Source organism: Chelonoidis abingdonii, chromosome 3, assembly GCF_003597395.2.
Source record: "Chelonoidis abingdonii isolate Lonesome George chromosome 3, CheloAbing_2.0, whole genome shotgun sequence".
NCBI classification, from domain to species: Eukaryota; Metazoa; Chordata; order Testudines; family Testudinidae; genus Chelonoidis; species Chelonoidis abingdonii.
The window spans coordinates 117,021,674-117,043,137 of record NC_133771.1 but is presented as its reverse complement, the minus strand read 5'-3'; the positions used below and the strand labels follow the sequence as shown (position 1 = coordinate 117,043,137).

The window sequence follows — 21,464 nt, the reverse complement described above, 5'->3', positions numbered from 1 at the left end:
CTTCTTCCAGCTGCTCAGAGACACACTGGTCACACTTATCACGTGTCACCGGCTGCGTTTAGCTGGCCTTTCACTCCTATTGTGAGTGTTATTGTGGGAGTTTCCTGCTCTGTTTCTCTTTGGGAAGCTATTTGCAGGCAGCACAAATAGTTTGGCTTCCACTGACTCTGCCGTCAAACAAGTTAACATGGGGTCGTACACACATTCACTGACTCCTTTTGATTCTTGCAAGCACTGCATATAAAGACATTTGATCTTAAATACTCCAGAAATTTGAGAGATGAACTTTCTCTCTCTCTCTCATCTTTCCCTTGTAATTTCTAACCTACACAGTGGGAATTTATTCTGTCCTTAATTACGTGCGGCTATGGTGTCCTGGATTTGTTTGGGTTTTTTATTGTTCTCCGTTTTTGTCCTCTTCCTGCTTCCCATCCCAGTGTAGCTCTCCTGTTTCATCACAGATGAGCTCACAGTCATCTGCCACGGTTAATCTGGACACTGTGACAAGCTGCCAGAATTGAGTCTGACCAAATTTAAGCCAGCACAATGGGAATGTGACCTGGAGTGCTGATTTAATGACCCTTTTGCTTTCGGGGCTTGGCCTGGAGTCTGGATGCTACAGTGGAAGAGGATTAGGAGGCTTGGCGCTAAGTATTACTGCCAAAGACCACTGGATTAGAGTACCACAGGGACCAGAGTTTGGGTCTTGTGTGTTGTTTTGTATAAAGAGAGCATGTTTTAAAAGACTGCTGTTTCCACTAGGAAATGATGTGGAACAAGACAGAACTGAACTCCAAGTGCTCTCCCAGCACTGCTCTGAACTGGAGGTTTAATACCCAAGATGAATTTGAGTTTATACCACATAATGGCATCTGGGCTGAAAACTCTGCATACTCAGGGAAGCAGATCTTCAGCCTTTAACAATGGATTAACTAACAATGTCCCCCAAAGGGAAGACACAGCCTGCAGATGGCTGCTTTTGTCTTTGCTGCTCTGGTTTCTTTGATAACTTCACTGCATGCCTTGAGAATCAAGTAGCTTTCACAAAAAACAGCCCCAACACCATAAACCTCCTTCCACTGGCCAGAAAGTTGGCCACAGTGCATGGATTCCAAATGCAAGAAGTTCAGTTTAAGAGGCACTTACTAGATGCACACAGCACAACCGAGTTTTACATTTGTGAACAGCTGAAGCAGAGTTAAGGACACAGCTGCTGAACGCACAGGGACTCCTATAGCCGGAATGCCAAGCCCCTCAGAAATGCACGATACAAGCATTCCTGAATCCTCTGCTGGAGAGCTCAACCTCTACCTAATTCCTGCCCTGTGACGTAGGTCTTGAGGCTCAACTGGCAGAGAATATTTAAAATGCATTTTGCTGTAATCTGACAGATATGGGAACATGAATCACAACATATCTTCATTTTCTTGGTTAGAAGTTGTGTTGTACTGATGAATAATATCGCTCAAGAAGCAGTGAGTGATTTGTTGCATGATGGGACACTTCAGGACATCCACTGGGATGCAAAGATTTAGAACACGATGAGAATGTCAAAGAGGTGAGAAGTATGGGAGGAGTAGCAGTGTTAGTCTGGATCTGTAAAAGCAGCAGAGAGTTCTACGGTACCTTATAGACCAACAAATGTATTGGAGCATGAGCTTTCATGGGTGAATACCCACTTCGTTAGATGCACGTAATGGAAATGTCCAGAGGCAGGTATAAATATGCAGGCAAGAACCAGTCTGGAGATAACGAGGTTAGTTCAATCAAGGAGGGTGAGGCCCTCTTCCAGTAGTTGAGGTGTGAACACCAAGGGAGGAGAAACTGCTTTCATAGCTGGCAAGCCATTCACAGGCTTTGTTTAAACTTGAGCTGATGGTATCAAATTTGCAAATGAACTGAAGTTCAGCAGTTTCTCTTTGAAGTCTAGTCCTGAAGTTTTTTTTGCTGTAGGATGGCTCTCTTTACATCTGTTATTTCACTCAAAGTTATTGACCACCATTTTTACCCATGGGTAGTTTTTCTTCCTTCCCCACCCCTCTAACTGGAAGAATAAACTTACACACAGGGGACTGTGCCTCGTTCTGCCTGTATGTGGTGCTCTTGCACTTGCCATCTACCTCCTACCCTTTCCGGAAGGCTCTCGTATACACCACATTTAAAATACGTAACAAGGCCAGTGCAGTGAATAGTGACAGCAAACAGATTTATTCCCCAAAGGGGAAAACAAATAACTTCCCTCTGCAACATCCCTGGATCTGCTAAAAACAGGATGAGAGACAGGATGCAGAAGCATGAGTTCAAGGGGAGTAGGGTTGGCCTGGATTTCCTGTCAAACATACAGAGCTCATCAGTCCATCATGCAGAGTCTTGACCGCTCAAATATGGGGACTGGGAGCTAATCAGAATGTTAGTTTCCATTGTTTAAAACACCATGTTTACAATGAGCAAACAATCTCTCCTTCCTCCGCCCCCAACCTCATTCCCCTGGCTTGAGTAAACTCCCCAAGGAAGTTGTCATCTTAGCGAAATAACAGCATTATTAATACATATGATGAACCCGTGGCTTGACACATTACTGGCACCAAGAAGCAACAATAGCCACCAAGAACGTGTTTTTTGGGTATTTGGTCTTATATCAGTAATACTTTTAGTCAAAACCAAAATTCAGTTGTGTCTGAATGTGCCAGGAGTGCTGTTCAAAATGAAAAATATCAGTGTTGTATATAGAGGCATGCCACTATGCTGGAGTCAAGCTCAGACTTTACAATATTACACTAACATTCAATCTGACGACAATGCTGCAATTTGAAGGATGTATGTGTGGAAATTAAACCTGACAGGAGAAAAATGCTACTATTAATGGAAGAAAAAGCACAAACATTTCATGAGTATCATTTTCCATTGAGTTATTTGCAGGGTATTACAACCTACCAAAACTGCATACTGATTCAATTTATAGAAGCAACTTATCTGAAAAACTCAACTGGTCATGAAGTTTAGAACTAGACTTGAACAAATGTGACTCTGCTTCCTATTTTTTAAATGAACATATTTCAGGAATTTTTTAAACATATTGGGTATTACCAGCTATACAAGCAACACAACCCCACAAATCTCAGCCACCTCTCTGCTTTGTTTGGCACCATAAGGATTTTTCTGATTATGTTTTTCCCTGTAGTTTTCCTCCCCCTCACCCCCTGGTTTCCTTGTTACAGCCAATTTAATGGAATGAGCATTTTTTGTGCCATGGCAAACACATTTTATTTTTTTTCTCTCTCTCTCTCTAGGTATGGAGAGCAGCAACAGAAGCTTATACTTCCTCACACCCCTTGTGGAGGGACCATCACTAGAGATGAGAAGGTAATTCAGTCTCCAGGCCCACAGAGCCGTTTTGCCTCTCTACTGAAGAGGAAGTTGCTATTAGTTTCATGCCCATCATCAGGGTGGATTTTGTGACCGTCAGACCCTTGTCCAATAGAAGGTAGACTGAGATTACCAACTTATTTCTACACAGGAACGAAAACAAGATATTTTGAAAATTGTAACAAACATCGTGAGAGACACCCTTCCCCCCACAATTGTCTGGTAGTTAGGGTACCGAATAAGGCAGAGCAGGGTTTTGAACCTGAGTCCCCCACATCCCATGCAGGTGCCCTCACCACTAGGTGAGAGTCAGTCTCTCTTTTCTCCCCTCCCTCTCCTCTGTTGGAACTGTTTCACTCAGTGTAAATAAAAAATTATTGGGTCAGATAGAGAGTGAGAGATTCACTATATAGTTCAGTGACTAGGGTAAACATTTTAAAGAAACAGAGTCAAGTTTCTGTTCTGAATCAAGCCTGAACTAGGTATCTCACATTCCAGGTGAGCGCCCTAAAACACTAAGCGGTTGGGTCTCTGACCAGAAATTCCATCCTCGACCTGAGAAACCTTTAATTGAAATTGATACATTTCCACAAAAAATTAAGTTTCAACAAATCGGCATTTTCTGATGAAAAACATTTCACTGAAAAATTCCTGACTGGCTGCAGTATGCGTTGCTGTGTAGATGAGCCATCAGAAATAGTGCATCAGGGTATGTCTACACTGCAATTAAAAACCTGTGGCTGTCCTGGGCCAGCTGACCTGGGCTTGAGCAGCTTGGGCTATGGAGCTGTTTAATTATGGTATTGATGTTTGGACTTAGGTCGGAGGCTGAGCTCTAGGACCCTGCAAGGAACCCAGAGCTTGGGCTCCAGGTCAAACCCAAACATCTACACAGCAATTAAACAGCCCCTTAGCCTAAGTTTTGTGACCCCAAGTCAGCAGGCACAGGCCAGGCATGCGTGTCTAACTACAGTGTAGACATACCCTTATGAACTGCCTGCATTCTCCAGAGTACTACATCCTAACAGGCAAGACAAAAGAAAGCACATAACTCAGATACATGAGGCCTAAATAGAAAATTATGAAGAAGAATCTAATTCAGTTTGTTGGCAGTAAGAAAAAAAAAAATTTGATGGACTGAACAGCTGGAAGAGGGTAATTTTCTTGCCAATGAATTCTGTAGTCTGCTTTCTACCTGCATGCAACAGTGCTGAACTCATGAGACAATGCCATTCAACTAGGAGAATGAAACTAGCATTGATCAATTAAGCTGTCATCTAACAACGTAGGCTTAAATCACTTCTACCATGACTGTTTTCCACTAGTGTTTCTACTCTGGCATCAAATGATCGTTACCCCTTTTACTCCTGGGGGAATTCTGCACTACAGTCCATGCTCAGCATTCATGTCCCACGGATAATTTTTTTTTTTTTCCACAGAAGATACATTCTGCGGGAGAGGTGCTGCAGTTATACCTTTCGTCTACCAGGGGCTGCTGTGGTGCCAGAACAGAGATAAGCCCTAGGTGCAGATGGGGAAGAGAAGAGGCTGTGTTTCTCACAGCACCCTGCCCATGTGGCCAGGTCAGGAGGCATGAGATATGAGGGGGAGCGGAGTGGACAGCATGGGGCACATTGGGCTGCTGGAGGGCCACATACTAGGGTTCAGATGGGCTAGTGGGGGGACAGACTGGGGTGGGTCTAAATGGGAGTGGAGTGCAAGAACACATGGGAACAGGGAGTTGCTGAGTGGGAGTACAGAGCCACATTGTAACAGGGAGGTGCAGAGACACATGGGAATGGGGTAGGGGAGTGCAGGGACACTTGGGGACAGGGACACATGCCAGACTGAATGAGAGAGGGTAGGAGTCAGGCAGGGTCTGCATGAGGCAGATTACCCAACTCCCTAACAATTCCCCCCCACCCCCCCAACAAAAAAAACAAACCCTGTTCCATACTTCTCCCATCCACATCCAACAACCCTCCAAGTTCACTCCTAGGCTCCTTCCCAGCAATTACTTGACTCTCCCTCAGCTCCTCCATTACCCCGACTCCGCTAAGCCTTTGTGCTGCTTCTGAGGGGCGCAGGAAATACGTTTCTGTACTGTAGTTTAAATGAATTATTACTCAAGAGTTCTGTATTAATATGCCCAGTAAGGAATCTATTTATCGAAAAACATCCTGAATTGTCTGGTTATCTGTATTGTTACAGACATACTGGTTGACAGGTATTTTGAAATAAATTACCAAAATAATTGAAACTGTCATGATTATAGTGTGTTATTTTGGCAAATAAACTATACAGAATTTTAAAATATTGTGCACAGAATTTATTTTTTGGCACAGAATTCCCCTAGGAGTACTCTTTGCAATTTTCAGTCTCACATCAAACAGAAGGACCACATGCTTCAGGTTAAGTGTTTTATGACTGTGCAAATTCCCTGATGCAAAACTTCCTCTGTGACAATCTTACACATATTTGGATAGATTAAATCAGTTCTGTGCTTCAGCTCACACACACTCTCAACATATGCGATTTCATTCATGCAATACTTTACTTTCCAAAGAATTCATCTGCATTTTCCATTTAAACTGAGAAGTGAAGTTATTATTCTTTCAGTTAAAAAACAAAACAAGCACTTTTCAGAATAAAACCACTCCAAGTATATTTATGTATGTCTTGCTTTCTTTTTATTCAAGGTATCTTTAGTTTAGCAGCTATCCTGCAAGGAAATCAGAAGATCTGGGTTCTATTTTCAGTCCTGCCAGTGGCCTGCTGGGTGACCTTGGACAAGTCACTCCACCCCTCTGTGCCTCCATTTTCCCATCTATAAAATGCGAATAATACGACTTCCTCTGTAAAGTGTTTGAGGTCTACGGCTGGACTAAGTAATTATTATAGGAAATCTTAGATTGTCCCCTAGGCCAGACTTATTCAAAGTTTCATAAGTGTGGCATTTTGGTTTAACAGAATAAAATGGAAGATAGGCAGGGAGATATCCTCAAAGTGGATACTAAGGCCATCTCTACACAAAGGAGATTTTTCAATAATGGATAGCACCAGTGGTTGCACGATTGGAAGCCCTACTGCTCATGGGTCATTGGCTGCCACCACTTTAAATAATGGGTCACCAAAGTCTGTTCTGAGCACAACTAATGGAAACACTTAAAATGGTGACAACAGCTGGTATCCTATCTCAACGAGGGCTCCCAACACTGCTCATGCAGATGCAGATGAACCAGTATGAGCAACAGTGGCAAATTCTTAAAAAAGGAGACAAGGAGACAAGGCCATAGTGTCCAGTTCTGACATACAAGTATCTCACTCGACATTCAAATGTGGGGCTGAAGTGTCCTATAAAGCACCACACAGTTGAAACTGGGCTCCCTGTTCATTTTATTAACTAGCAGAGTTGGATCTCACTAAGAAGCTGGAAGTCCCTTGAAATACAGGGCTAGATGTTTTCATACACTACTGCACATTACCCTTAGCAGCTGGAATTCCAGTTCTTGGGATAAAAGCAGGGACGCACAAAAAATAGACAGACACATTGCAGCTGGACGGGTGGGGAGGGAAGAGACAGCAAACCAAAACCCATACAGCTCATACAAAGAAGTTTTTATTAGGACTGCTAAAATTCAAGTTGCTTTTAAATACCCATTTGCTTGGCACCTTCTTCAAAAGCACAGCAACAAAACCATCAACTCACAAGAGGAGGAAAGGGGTTTCATCGCTTAACTCCTATTTCTGTTTTTGGAACTTTTATGTCTAGTCACACAAAAAAAGCTCTTATTAAAAAAAAGGTAGATTTTAGTTTGCGGGGAAATCGATGACACGTCTCATAACTGCCAGCCAACTTTATTTACATTGCATGCATGCGCACAAAGATACCAAGAGAAAAACAGAGAAAAAGAAGAGGTGTCAGTTTTGTTTTCAATGGAGCATTCAGTTTAGCATGAATTGGCTGATTCATGTAAAAAAAAAAAAAATTCACTTAACAACCCTCTACTCCCCAGCAGCCCAAACTTACTTTCTTTCACTCTCTGGTGTTGACACAGCACTACTGAGTCCAAGTGATTCCTGTAAGGGAAGATACGTTGCCATGAGTGCAGAAAGAACAACAAGCTTTACCCAACTTGTGCAAAATATCAAATTAAAAAAAAATCCAAAACAAAAATAGATGATTAAAGTCATTGTGCTTACTTCAATCTGGGACCGCAACTGTAGCGATGTGGGGCTGGCATCGGGTTTCTCCTAAAACAGAACAGATGTCAGGTTAATGCAACACCCAAACGAGGCAGCATTCTCCAGAAAAACAAATATGGAGTTAGATGAGAAAAGAAAAAAGGGATATGAACATTGAAAAAATTGCACAGCCTTTCATATAGGAAGCATTAAGCTTTCCAGTGGAATCGCTCTCTGAAGCAGCACTGAAATACTCAAGTAGAAGCCAATTTCATACTTATTACGATAAATGTAGCATAATGTAAGACTTTTACATAGATATGTGTTAAAATAATAAAGAAAACACACGAGTAGTCTTCAAGGGATAATCAACATTTGCCACATACTCCTACATGTGAACTGGCAACTTCCTGAGCTTTCTTTCCTCTTTCAGAGCCACCAGTCCCTTGTGATAAAGTATGTTTACTTGCAGTATATCACTCAGCCACTAGATGTCTTCACATACAGATCCCCAGATAGAGTGTGATCCTTGGTAAATAAGGGAGACAAAGCTGGAACTCAAGCTGGATGGAAATTAGTCTGTGTTGACAGACTGCCATAGTTTTCTTTAATAAATGCCTCCTGTTTAACATGGCCTGTGCTGCAATTTATTGTGACATTCTTCACTTCTTCCCACCCTGAACTGCAACACACAGGATTAAGTATGGGCTTTAAAGGGGTTATGTTCTCATCAAAACCCTAAAATAAAATTAATTTGCTGCAACTATTGAAGAAAATTATTTGCGGACACAATACTGATGTTGAGTTTCAAGATATTTTTTTTAAACCAATTACAAAGGCATATATATGATCAGTAGATCAGGTCCATATTGTCCAATTTAAGATTTTATATCAACAATTTAAAGTGTACCTGTTGCTAATGGAGGCTTAATCCTCCTCCCATTGAAATCAAGGGTAAAACTCCAGGTGGGATTGGGGAAAAGTTTGCAGTCATGTGTCACTGGAGGTAAATCTAACTGTTGGCGCCTCATTCAACTGAAACCTAAACAGTGGAGGAAAGCACTTTGCATGGCATGACTATGAATCTTGGAACCAATTCCGGTCCCACTGAAGCCAGTGAGAGTTCTGCCACTGATTTCAATTAGTTGTTACTATACTCAAGGAAATCACTACGGTCTAACAAGCAAATTAGATGACATACACTCAAACAAACCAAAGAATGAAAAGACCGAGCATGTCAACTTGTTCATCCCTCAGTAAAGCAGGGTTGTCTTTTTATGGTATATTACCCAATCCAATAGATAATCTGCTTTTAACTCTTTCCTGTCTCAAAATAAAACTAGTTTCTATGTCCTTAGTCTAAAGATAAAGGAGAGAAATGTATCTACAGAAGACAGTAATAAGAAAATGAGATTCAATTAAAAAATAAAAAGGAATTAGTGTAAATTGAACTGAAATACTTTAGGGTTAATGCTTCCAGAAAATCCAGAACAAAAAACTCAATGCCACTCTTATAGAACTCATTCAAATGGAGACCAGCTTCTACTATTGGGGACTGTAATATAACAGGACAGTCCCCAACCGTATCACGGCACAATGAGAGAATAGTATTATGTCAGACGATAGTCATGATCTACACAGGGTGTAACACGATATGGCATCTTTGTTATAACATGGTTTGGTCTGTTCTATGCTACTTGCCTTGGCTTTGTTATTTTAATATTGTAGACAGGGTGTAAGTGTCAGGATACAATGGGGGCCAGACTCCAATGGAAAAGTCCTTCCATCTACTTTAATAGGAGTTGTTGGGGGCTCAGGACACTCTGCAAATGTAACAGGTCAAGAAGCCAAAACCAGTTATTCAGAATCAAAAGGTACTGGGAAAAAAAATCATTTTCCCGTACCACTACCTAGTGACTTTGATTTTCTTATGAAAGTAGAGGTACAGTAGTCCCCGTTCCCCCATTACTTCTGTCAAAAAGGAAGTCAAACAAGCTTTCCAGCCACCAAGGCAGCAGGAACATTACTGCAGTCTTTCTCCTTCACTCTCCCACTGACCTGAAGGCCAAAAAGGAAGGAAGGAAGGATGGATGCAAGCAGCAGTAAACCTACTCGCAACACAGCTCATTCAAGCCAGTTTTTCCTCCTCCACCCAATGTCACAAAGAGAACACAGAACATTTGACCAATTTGGGCATCTTAAAGCTGCACACAGCCAGTTAAAGGAATCCACTATGTGCCTGAAGTGCATTTGTACCCCTGCCTCTCAGCAATAAATATTTGATTTTTCATTATTTATTTGGTGTATGAAGAAGTAGCTGCAGCAAATCCTTTTTAACAGATATACTCTAAAAACAATTATTTAGAAGGCCATATCCCTTTTTTCTGCCACTCAAACAGATCCTTTTACTTGCCCAAGTTCACTGTAAATTGTAAATGGAGGGTGAAAAGGTTTTTGTATTTTTTAAAATCTCCTGGAGAAATAACCAGCTGCATCTTGTGTTTCAAAATCTTGACTCGGTTCTCCCTCTCTTCTCTCATTTATGCCATTAGCCTCCTCTGCCACCTTGGTCTCTAAAGCTGCACTTGTCACTGGCAGCACTCAAAGACAAATAACTTAAGAAATTTCTCTATCATTATTCAAGAGTCTTCAGTCCTAATTAGAATTAAATGGTATTTTTTCTGTGCAGACAAACAATCAGTGATGTTGGGGAGAAGGCGGCTTTAAAAGTAAAACTAGCCATTAATAGTTTTATTTATTTAGGCTCTGGTCTGGCTACTGGTGAGTAGGCCCTGGGCCTATATGAATCCAACAGAAGGTCAGAGTATTATTTTGCAAAGTGGGGTGAATTCTGGAAGGCTGGTTTTAGTTTCGAAAAACAAACTGGTGACATTTTGCAAAATAATTTACAATATTAGCTCTCAAACTAATTAGCTCTTAAACAATATTAGCTCTTAAACAAACCGTTAAACATTCTACAAAGCTTTGTAGATGTTCTAAAAGGTTCTGAATTATGGGCTTTACAGAGATTCAGAGGGTGAGATCCACATCAGGTTCAAGTGCTAGAGTAGTGTAAAGAGGCCCTAAAAATCTCAGTTCCAACTGGGGGTGGATTTTTACAGTGTAGGCACTGCAGGAGGTATTCATAAAGCTGCCTTCCAAAGACCTCTTCACTAGTTCTGGCACAGGAAACATGCTGGGGTATGGAGGGTACTGCGGGCAGAGCTGGATCACTCTATGGAGATTTCAGGCAGTGCTGCCCTGAGAAACTGCTGTTCCATTCCCCAGAGCAGCCCAGGATCAGGAGGGTACAAAAATGGCTTAACACAAGGGGAGCGGGGGCTTTATGAATTTGGCTGTAGAACAGGGGTGTGCAAACTTTTTTGGCCCAAGGGCCACATCGGGGTTGCATAACTATATGGAGGAGCGGGTAGGGAAGGCTGTGCCTCCCCAAACAGCCTGGCCTCTGCCCCCTATCCGACCCCTTCCCACTTCCTGCCCCCGACTGCCCCTCTCAGAACCTCCAACCCATCCAACCCCTCCTGTTCCTTATCCCCTGACCACTCCCGCCCAGGACCCCCACCCTCTATCCAACCCCCTTGCTCTCTGTCCCGACTGCCCGACCCCTATCCGCCCCGACAGCTACCCCGGGACTCCCACCCCCATCCAACGACCCTCTGATCCTCATCCCCTGACCACCCCCTCCTGGGACCCCTCACCCTTAAGTTCCCCCCAGGATCTCACCCTCTTATCCATCCCCCCCTGCTCCTGGTCCCCTGACTGCCCTCCCAACCCCTATCCACATCCCCACCCCCACACAGGTCCCCCAGGACTCCCAGTCCCAACCCTCTCTGTTCTCCATCCCCTGATGGCCCTCCAGAACCTCCGCCCCATCCAACTGCTCCCTCCTCCCTGACTGCCCGCCAGGACCCCCCCGCTCCCCATCCCCTTACCAGCAGCAGGAGCTCAAAGCCGTGACACCCGACCAGAGCCAGCGGCACTCCCCATGCTGCCCAGCGGGAGAGGCTAGCCAGAGCATGGCCCACATGGCAGTGTGGCTGCAGGGGAGGGAGGACAGCTGGGGAAGGGGAACAGCAGGGGAGGGGCCAGGGACTAGACTCCCTGGACTGGGAGCTCAGGGGCCAGGCAGGACGGTCCTGCTAGATTTGCCCACGTCTGCTGTAGAACATACACAGAATTTATGGCCAAAAAGGGACCATTTATGATAATCTAGCCTGACCTCCTGCATAACACAGACTACAGAATTTCACCCAGTAATTCCTGCATCAAGATCATTACTTATGGTTGAACTAGAGCATCTCTTTTAGAAAGAATTCATTCTCCCATCTCAAAGGCCTCTCCCACAGCACTGAAGTCAGAAGACACTTTGCTATTGACTTTAACAGCCACGGGATTAGGCCTCAAAAACATTGGTGAAAGTGAGCTTCAGTATGAACAGACGCTATCCAGGCAGCCCACAAAGAGTTCTGTCAGCATGCCTCAGGCATGTCCTGCATTACCTACTTTTTCACAATCTGTTGATTGACAAACAATGCATTACATAGCAGGAAGTAACCAATATTGAATTATGATGAAAAGGCTCTTGCAGATTAGGAATTGACAACACAGAATCAGTGTGTACCAACAACTGCAGTTCTTTTCACATGATTTCTACTATAACAGAGAGGATGATTTGTAAACATACCAAGTGAGATTTGTGGCTCATGCTTCAAGGTTTCAGCTGTTCACCCTGGCTCAGGAAAGAGAGTCTTTCCTCACAGGTGCTCTAGGGGTTTTCACATCTTTCTCATTAACCACAATGCCACTGATTGACACAGGACATCAGACCTGATGGTCCATCAATCCGTTACAGCAAATCCTATGTCTTTAGCTAAAGTCTTACAAACAAGATGCCTCTGATGCTTATCTGCTACTCATTACTCAAAGACATATTTGGTAAGTGATTTATTATCTGGATAACCCAATTAACAACCACCAGATTTCTAAACATGACTTTTCTCTTAAGGTGCCATCCATCTGAGAATCCTGAAGAGCTTTACAACCATTAATCAACTGAGTCTCAAAAGCACATGTGAGGTTAGAATGCAGATACTTTCCTTAGATGGGAAACTGAGGCACAGAGAGGGCTAGGCCAAAGGTGGGGTTTTCAAAGGCACTCAGTATTGGCCTAACTACTCCCATTGAAGTTGTGGTAAAACTCTTGACTTCAAGTCAAGTTGACAGAGTTAGCATTTTGGGAACCCAACCTCAAATTTTCAAACATGGCTACTGATTCTAAGTGCCCAACTGCTGAGAACCTGCATCTCTTGTTGACTTCAGCTGCAGTTGAGAATGCTCAGTACATCTGAAAAGAAGGCCCAAGATATTTGAAATTGCACCCCAAAACTGAGGCGCCCAAATTTTGTATCTAAGAAACGTACTCATTATCATGAGCAAGCGTTTATAGCAGAGTTGGGAATAGAAACCAGATCTGTCTATACAGGTACTTCAGATCTAACTAACTGTCTATACAGGTACTTGCATGGTCCCCGTTACCATAGGTCTTGAGTGTCTCGCAGTCTTCAATGTATTATCCCTACAACACTTCTGTAAGACAGGGAAGTATTGTTATCCCATTTTGCAGATAGGAAACTAAGTCACAGAGACACAAAACCACTTGCCCAAACTCTCACAGCGAGTCCGTGATGGAGCAGAGAATTGAACCCAGCTCTCCAAAGTCCCAGACTCACATCAGACTATCATCCTCCTGACACTCACTCCTCTAGTTTAATCACCATATCACTTTTCCTCTCGCTGTATTATGTGTGTCTTTTTTTTGCTGGATTAAGCTCTACACATCTTACATTTTTAGCATAGCAAGAATGCTAAGAGCATGTTACTGAATGCTAATAACCACTTATCTCATCAGTATTAGATGTGACAATATTAGGGTGCTATCAGGTTTCAGAATATATGCGCATTACCAGGGCATCCAGGATCAATGCAAGACATGATATTCCCTAGTTAGTTTACTTGCATAACCCACCCAGTTGAAGGCCTCCTTTCAGCAGAATTTAGCCGTCGTGCACAACTAGTTTAACATGTTTGTAAGGTAAACAAATGGGAGCTAGGATGAAAGCGACACATTTTTTCCACTTGAGAATAAAAAGAGCTCAAACCCAGACACCATAAAATAAGGCTTGCACCTTCACACGCAACTGCTGTAGGGATATGGCTATAAATGTCTAATTCTCTTTGAAAGTGTCTCACAGCAGAAAAGTAACGTTTCACTGTCACGTCGCTCTTAAGAAATGCTCGGTGGTGAACCATTTCTGTTCTAACTGAACCGATCCATACTAGGACAAGTGAAAAGGACATCAACGTAAACAGCTTTCTATATACCATCTCCACTCCCTCACAACTTACAATGCATCTGACATTTATGGAAAGCTTTTCACTTGAGGTTTAATTATTTTGCCTTTCAAGGTGTTATTGGTAGCTCTGGGGGCAGACTCTCAGCTGGTGTAAATCAGCATAGCTTTATTGACTTCATTTGACTTCTGTAGGACTCTCTCAGTATTCCTTTACAACTCAACATCTCAGGAAAGTAGCAGTTAAAAGTGCCCTGGGTTTTGCCCATTATTCATTAAGGGGAATACACAAAACAGAAAAAATATACCTACATTTCTGCCAAAGAGTGCATTGTTAGGCAGCTGTATCACAATTAGAAACACTGCTCCAGATCACAGAGACAGGGTTTAAATCAATCTGGGACTTTCCTTCCTGTGGTGGGTTCTGTTCTGTATGTTATGTGGAGGGAAATACTCTGTCTTTATTATTTTGGTAAAAAAAATAAGGAAAAAAGTTATTCATAGAAAAATCCCTGTGAAGAATGATAGCCTGTGGCTCCAGTCCAGAATCTCCTCTGCATATAAAGAGGCTTCCTGGAAGTGCACTTTGAGTCACTGAAGAGGCAGTAGTCTAGAAGGGTTTCTACACTTAGATTACAGGCCCGTAATTCAGACCATTAGCATACATAAAGTTCATACATTTTTGATCACCATATCCTTGAACCCTGGGGTTAGAAGAACTTGTGTCCCTTCTGAGCCATGTCTACATCACGCTTCCCCAACTGGGAACTGCACTAACTGGGAATTACAGATCCAAAAATGCTAGTATAGACAAGGCCTAAGAACTATAGGCAGCAAACAGAGAGAGAATCCTAGGAGTGGTTAAGCTCACTGAGACAGGAAGCAGCTATTGTTCAGAGGGAAACGTGGAGTTGCTGGGGAAGTTTAGGCACATGACAAATAGAAGATAGGACTAAAGATGCTGATGTTGCGAATTTCATGATTTGAGATCATAAATTCCATTGACAACCCTCCCCCCCAGTGGCTAGCAATAAGGCAGATAGGAAGAGAATGATACATTAGAAAATCCAAAACATTCTCTCCCCAAAGAACTTCACCTTGATTAGCCTGAATACATGCTACAATTTCTAGTCTATCTTCTCAATTATGATAGAAAGCCATTTTCAAAAGATTGTTAGGAACTCATAACATCGAAGTCCTCCAGCGGCGTGATTTAGTCTGACACCAATTATTCTGTCTAGATTCCTTTGCCACAAGTCATGTCCCAACCCGCACAGAAGCTCCAGAGAAGATTATGACAGACAAAAAACATTTTTGCAGTGACAGCACAGAAACACACAGGTGTTTAATGGGAACTGCCAACTAGTTGCTAGCCCTGGGTCACTGATCAAAATAAATAAAGGAAGAATGATTCTAGTGACTACCACCTCAGCAACTGTTTGTTTGGGGGAATTAGCCAGCTCACTGACTTTCCAATGGTTCAGATTAGCAAAGGATCCATTTTGAGTTTCAAATTGCATCCCAGCGTCCATCATTTTAGTCATTACACTAAAACAGTTGAGACTTTCTGCTCCATTACTCTTGCATGAATGACACATAGTAAATGATGACATTCTGTAGCAGCAATAAAATTCAGGAGAAGTGAGGTGTGGGGGAAGAATGGTTAAAAAAACGGGATTTCAAACAAGTGAATGCTTTTTCTTTTCAAGAAACTACAGTCCAAATATTCTCATAATGGCTCATGCATCAACACAGACACAAGTGAACACTTAGTTATGCTACTAACCAAGTGTAGTTTTACAAGAAGGCAGAAACAAAACATGCAATTATAGTAGCTCTCAAGTGCTTACTTATGTATTAAAACAATTTCTGTCTCAGCCCAGTGTAAACTCTTGCTGAACACTTACAGCATCTGTGGAGTAAGTGACTGTCTGTAGTGTGTGTGTGTTTGTGTTTGGGGGTTACTTGCTGAATGCTGAGCTTGTGTTTGTCAGTCTGTTTGTTTGGTTGTTTGAAGGACCGTGTGCTGCGGCTGGCAGTTGGAGGCCGTGAGCTTCAAAAGAAGGTTTGAAAGCTTGAAGCCTCTGAGCATTGGCTGAGCCTTAACCAGTGGGTGGGGCATTCACTCAGGCCAGGGTTTTATAAAGCAACGGACAAGCGACCAGGGAGCTTTGCGACCAGGGGCTGCTAACAGGGAGTTTCATAAGGGAGTTTGGAAGGTGAGTGGGAAGGGAGCGCGGGTCCCTTGTCAGTCCTATCTGTTCCCCTATAGTTCCCTTAAAACCTATAATCCAAACCACATTTCAAAACCTCTTTCTTTAAACCACCCTTCCATTAACTAGGAGACAATGCAGGCAGAAGCCCAGCAGCAGAATGGGGGCTATCCAGTTTATTGCACTGAGTGTAGCATGTATGATTACCTGCCCTGTGGGTGTGTGGCGTATGTATGCAGTCGGTGCAAAGAGCTCCTGGCCCTCAGAGACCACGTACGGACTTTGGAGGTCAGGGTGGCAGAACTGGAGGAGCTAAGAGAGGCATGTTGATGAGGCTTTCTGGGTCACTGTAGAATTGTCCCACCTCTGCTCAGACAGCCGCTATGCTGTTGAGGAGGAAGAAAGGCCCAGGGAAGCAGAGCAGTCAATGGGAGCAGAGGGAAACCTTCCCATAGTTGGGACCCTCCTTCCAGATGGTGCTTAGGGTTTAGGGTTCTCTCGCAATGGGTTACCTCTCTGGGAAGGGAACTCCAGTTTCTAAGAAAAGGCAGGTGTTAGTAATGGGAGATTCAATCATTAGAAACGTAGATAGCTGGGTTTGTGATGACCAGGAGAATCGTATGGTGACTTGCCTGCCTGGTGCGAAGGTTGCGATCTCTCGAGGCATCTAGACAGACTTATGTTAGTGCTGGGGAGGAGCTGGTGTCGTGGTACATATGGGTCCACATGACATAGGGAAGGGTAGGAGAGATGTCCTGGAAGCCAAATTTAGACTGCTAGGAACAGACTGAAATACAGGAACTCTATGGTGGCATTCTCAGAAATGCTCCCAGTTCCACACGCAGCAGGTAGCCAGGCAGAGCTTCAGAGTCTCAATGCGTGGATAGACGATGGTGTAGAGAGAAGGGTTCATGTTCATTAGGAACTGGGGAAACTTCTGGATGAGGGAGCCTAAACAGGAGAGATGGACTCCACTAAACCAAAGTGGAACCAGACTGCTAACACTAACATTAAAAGGTTTGTAGAGCAGTTTTTAACTAGAGAGTGGGGGAAAGCCGACTGCTGCAGAGGAGCATGTGGATCGGACACAGACTTCTTTAGGGAGAGTCTGATGATAGAGAATCTCCAGGTTATAATCAGAGAGCAGAGGACGGAGAGGATAATGTAAGGGCTGGATCAGATGATAAACAGTCACATAAAAAAGAATCTGACACATCAGAAAAGGGAGACAAATAAAAGGGACAAGTTTTTAAAGTGCTTGTACACAAATGCTAGAAGTCTAAATAATCAGATGGTGAACTAGAGTGCTTTGATAAAGGAGGATATTGATATAATAGGTTCACAGAAACCTGGCGGACGGAGAGCAATCAATGGGACACATCATTCCGGGGTACAAAATATATCAGAAGGACAGAACAGGTCATATGCAGGGATGAGTGGCACTATATGTGAAAGAAAAAAAGTAAAAATCTTAGCGAATCCACAGGTTCCATAGAATCGCTATGATAGAAATTTATGCTCTAATAAAAATATAATATATTAGGAACTATTTCGACCACCTGACCAGGAAAGTAAGGAAATTAGAGACGCTATCAAAATTAAGACCCAATAATAGTGGGGATTTCAATTATCCCATATTGACTGGAACATTTCACTTCAGGAAAAATGCAGAGATAAATTTCTTGATACTTTAAATGACTGCTTCATGAGCAGCTGGTACGGGAAACCACAAGGGAGAGGCAACTCTAGATTTAATCCCGAGTGGAACACAGGACTGGTCCAAGAGTTACTATAGCAGGACCGCTAGAATAGTGACCATAATACAATAGCATTCAACATCCCTCTGGTGGAAGAACACCTCAACAGCCAACACTGTGACATTTAATTTCAAAAGGGGCAACTATACAAAAATGAGGGGTTAGTTAACAAAAGTTAAAAGGTACAGTGACTAAAGTGAAATCCCTGCAAGCGCATGGGCGCTTTTTAAAGACACCATAATAGAGCCCAACTTCAATGTATACCCAAATTAAGAAACACAGTAAAAGAACTAAAGAGAGCCCACGTGGCTTACCAACCATGTAAAAAAAGCAGTGAGAGATAAAACAACTTCCTTAAAAAGTGGAAGTCAAATCCTAGTGAGGCAAATAGAAAGGAGCACAAATACTGCCAACTAAGTGCAAGAGTGTATATGAAAAGCCAAAGAGGAGTTTGAAGAACAGCTAGTCAAAAACTCCAGAGGTATAAAAAAATGTTTTTTAAGTACATCAGAAGCAGGAAGCCTACTAAACAGCAGTGGGCCCTTGACGTCGAATACAAAAGAGCGCTTAAAGACGATAAAGTCATTGCGAAGAAACTAAATAGATTCTTTGCTTCAGTTTTCATTGCTGAGGATGTTAGGGAGATTCCAAACCTGAGCTGGCTTTTGTAGTGACAGATCTGACGAACTGTCACGGATTGAAGTGTCACTAGAGGGTTTGGAATTGACGAACTCAACAGTAAAGCACTGGGACCAGATGGCATTCACACAGAGTTCTTTAGCCAGGATGGGTAAGGAATGGTGTCCCTAGTCTCTGTTCGTCAGAGGATGGAGATGGATGGCAGGAGAGAGATCACTTGATCATTGCCTGTTAGGTCCACTCCCTCTGGGGCACCTGGCATTGGCCACTGTTGGTAGACAGATACTGGGCTAGATGGACCTTTGGTCTGACCCGGTACAGCCTCTCTTATGTTCTTATAATCTATAAATATAATCTTTGGGATGAAAATTTAGAACATTTTTCTAGATCTAAAAGCAAGAACAGGAGTGAGCAAGGTGAGAAATGTAAGCAGAGAGCTGGACATGAGGTGGAGAGCAATGAGATAGGCAGGGCAGAGCTGTGTGCAGTACTGTTACAGCAAGGAGGAGTTTGTACTTTATTCTGAAACCTGTCCTGGAGAGGTTACGTCAAGTTTCTGTGCACAGTCAATGTGTGGCCTCTCAGCAGAGACTGCCAACAGTGATGCCAACTAGAGGAGGTGTTTGGTGTAACGTGGACAGCAGCCAACCTGGCGCTAGTCTAAGTACGCCATTATACAGTAGGCCATCCAGAAGTTGGATGCAAGTTAGCAAGTGATTTCCTCAAAGGACTAAGAACTCAGCATGTCAGTCTAAACTTCAAATCCCTTCATCCCATCTGCCATCCCTCCGAAGATTCCGCTTTACCTGCAAAGGCTACAATTTGGAGTAATTAGAAAGGGGAAAGTTATCTCCCCATCACTTGATTTTTACCGGAGAAATACTAATAGTAGTTTTATTGGCATTCATTCATTCTTAAACGTTAATTAGCCATAATATTTTTTTTACATTTTTTTCAAGTAGATAATTTTAAAACACAGCAAAAAAAATCAAAATACCAATACCACTAGACAGTATTATAGTTATATAACAAGTTATAAGTTTTCATTTTTAAAACAAATATTCATCTTACAGAACACAAAAAAGTCTTAAACAGCTACACAAATTGTAAAGAATAATGAAATTATTTTATTTTCAAAAACTGGGAAAGAGACAGAAAATGAATACTAGGCCAAGTCCAGTGCTAAAATGTTACCCTTAAGCATCTTCTAAAGCTGTACTATAAATCTTCTCAAACAAAGCTATAATGGAAACACAGGTAGACCCAGCTTCACTGTAACTTATTTTCATATAAATGATTTGTTTATGCTCTTACACTCTAACTTCTGTCCCTCCTGTGAATTAAGTTATAGATGACTGCTCTGTAAAGAGCTCAAATGAATTTGCTAACTAAGTGTAATCTATAACACCCATTTAATAAACATGTAGAAATCATAGGCATTTATAAGCAGCTGTTTAACAGTGTAAGGCTGATGGATTATTCAAAATGATCTCTCTCTTGCACCATCATTTACTCTGGTCTTTAAATAACACTAAGCAAGCAATCAACCAACCAACCCCTCTCCCAGAACACTTGTCTTCATATTGTGCAAAAAAGTAAATCACCAGAGGTTAATTTGGAGGAGGAGCTGAAGTTCTCTGTGTTGACAAACAAAATGGTGCACCAGTATATCCAGTGTGTGATTACAGTACACTTAGGTCTTGTCTACACCACCGTACAGTTCAGATTACATGGCTGTTAACTCCCCTGTGCGGGCACCATGGGCATGAAAGCTTCCTAGTTGGCATTAATATAGCCCTCTTTATACAGGACTACATTAACGTGAACTAGGAACTCTTTAGTTCACATCTGCAATGTACACCTGGGTGAGATACAGTGCAGCACTTTGGAGCACATTGCTATTTACACTTCTATAGTCTGACCTGTGGCACAACGCAGACATAGCCTGAGTAGTGCTGTTCTCCTCAGAAAAGCAATACCAAATGCTAACGTTTTGAGTGAGGGAGATTCATAACAAGCTACATTAATTACATAATGTAAAAAGAAAAATATTTTAATACAAAGCTAATTTTGTACAAGTTATTTTTATTTACTATAACCTGTTAATGACTGGATACGAGTTTCTTACTCTCTCACCTCAAGATCAGGAAAACAAACTAAAAGGAACCTTTCCATCACCATAATTCCTCTAATACATGTAACTTTGCTGTAGTAGTGAAATTAAATTGTTTTCTTTATAGAAATGTAAGAAATTCATTGAGTACCCCACATTAGGGAGACTGACAACTGTAAATAAATCCAAACCATGACCCCAGATTTGAATCCTTCTGAAGAAGTTTGGATGCTCTTTAGCTCGAATAGGACAACCCAAAATACAGAATTCCAAAAACTCAATTTATTTGGGGAAAAATTGGATCCAAACATCCATCTATAAACACTGCAGCTTGGCCCTTCTCTAATAAATGTATATTAGAAAATGGGAAATCAGGACTTTCTTTACCTACCTGTCAAGACCTGAGTTCAAGGTTTTGCATTATTTCAAGTACAACTGACGACATCACAGGTAACACTCAAATAGGGTAAAACTGAAGCTCCTTGCTCTGCTTCAGGTGTTATAAACAACATCAAAAGCACCAAAATCAATACAGAAACCCTGAACTTGGCATTTACTGATAGATTTAAACTTGATCTGAAAGACATTTATTTCTTTGTCATGTTTTAGATTACAGATGTATTTTCTGTGTGAGTTTTGGAATATCAGTTCAATTTTTTGAATCCATTTTAGTTCCTCCTGGTGTTCAGGGTTATGTACTAATAAGAAGACCAAGATATTACAAGCTATTTGCCTATTTTATCATTCACAGATTTACAGTGTCAATTAAAAATTCACTGAGCCTGATTCTTATTTATGAAAATTTCACTGAGCCTGATTC

At 42.1% G+C, this 21,464-nt stretch overlaps 1 protein-coding gene across 3 annotated transcripts in view; it reads right to left on the bottom strand.

Annotated features, from left to right (window-relative positions):
- Positions 1 to 21,464, bottom strand: part of SASH1 (SAM and SH3 domain containing 1) — a 186,389-nt gene that overhangs the window by 94,531 nt on the left and 70,394 nt on the right. For all 3 annotated transcript variants that reach the window (XM_075064031.1, XM_075064030.1, XM_075064032.1), the window contains exons 3-4: positions 7,570 to 7,620; positions 7,397 to 7,446 (exon numbers count right to left, since the gene is read on the bottom strand). In XM_075064031.1, coding sequence (XP_074920132.1) covers positions 7,397 to 7,446; positions 7,570 to 7,620 — 101 coding nt within the window. The remainder of the gene's footprint in view (positions 1 to 7,396; positions 7,447 to 7,569; positions 7,621 to 21,464) is intronic.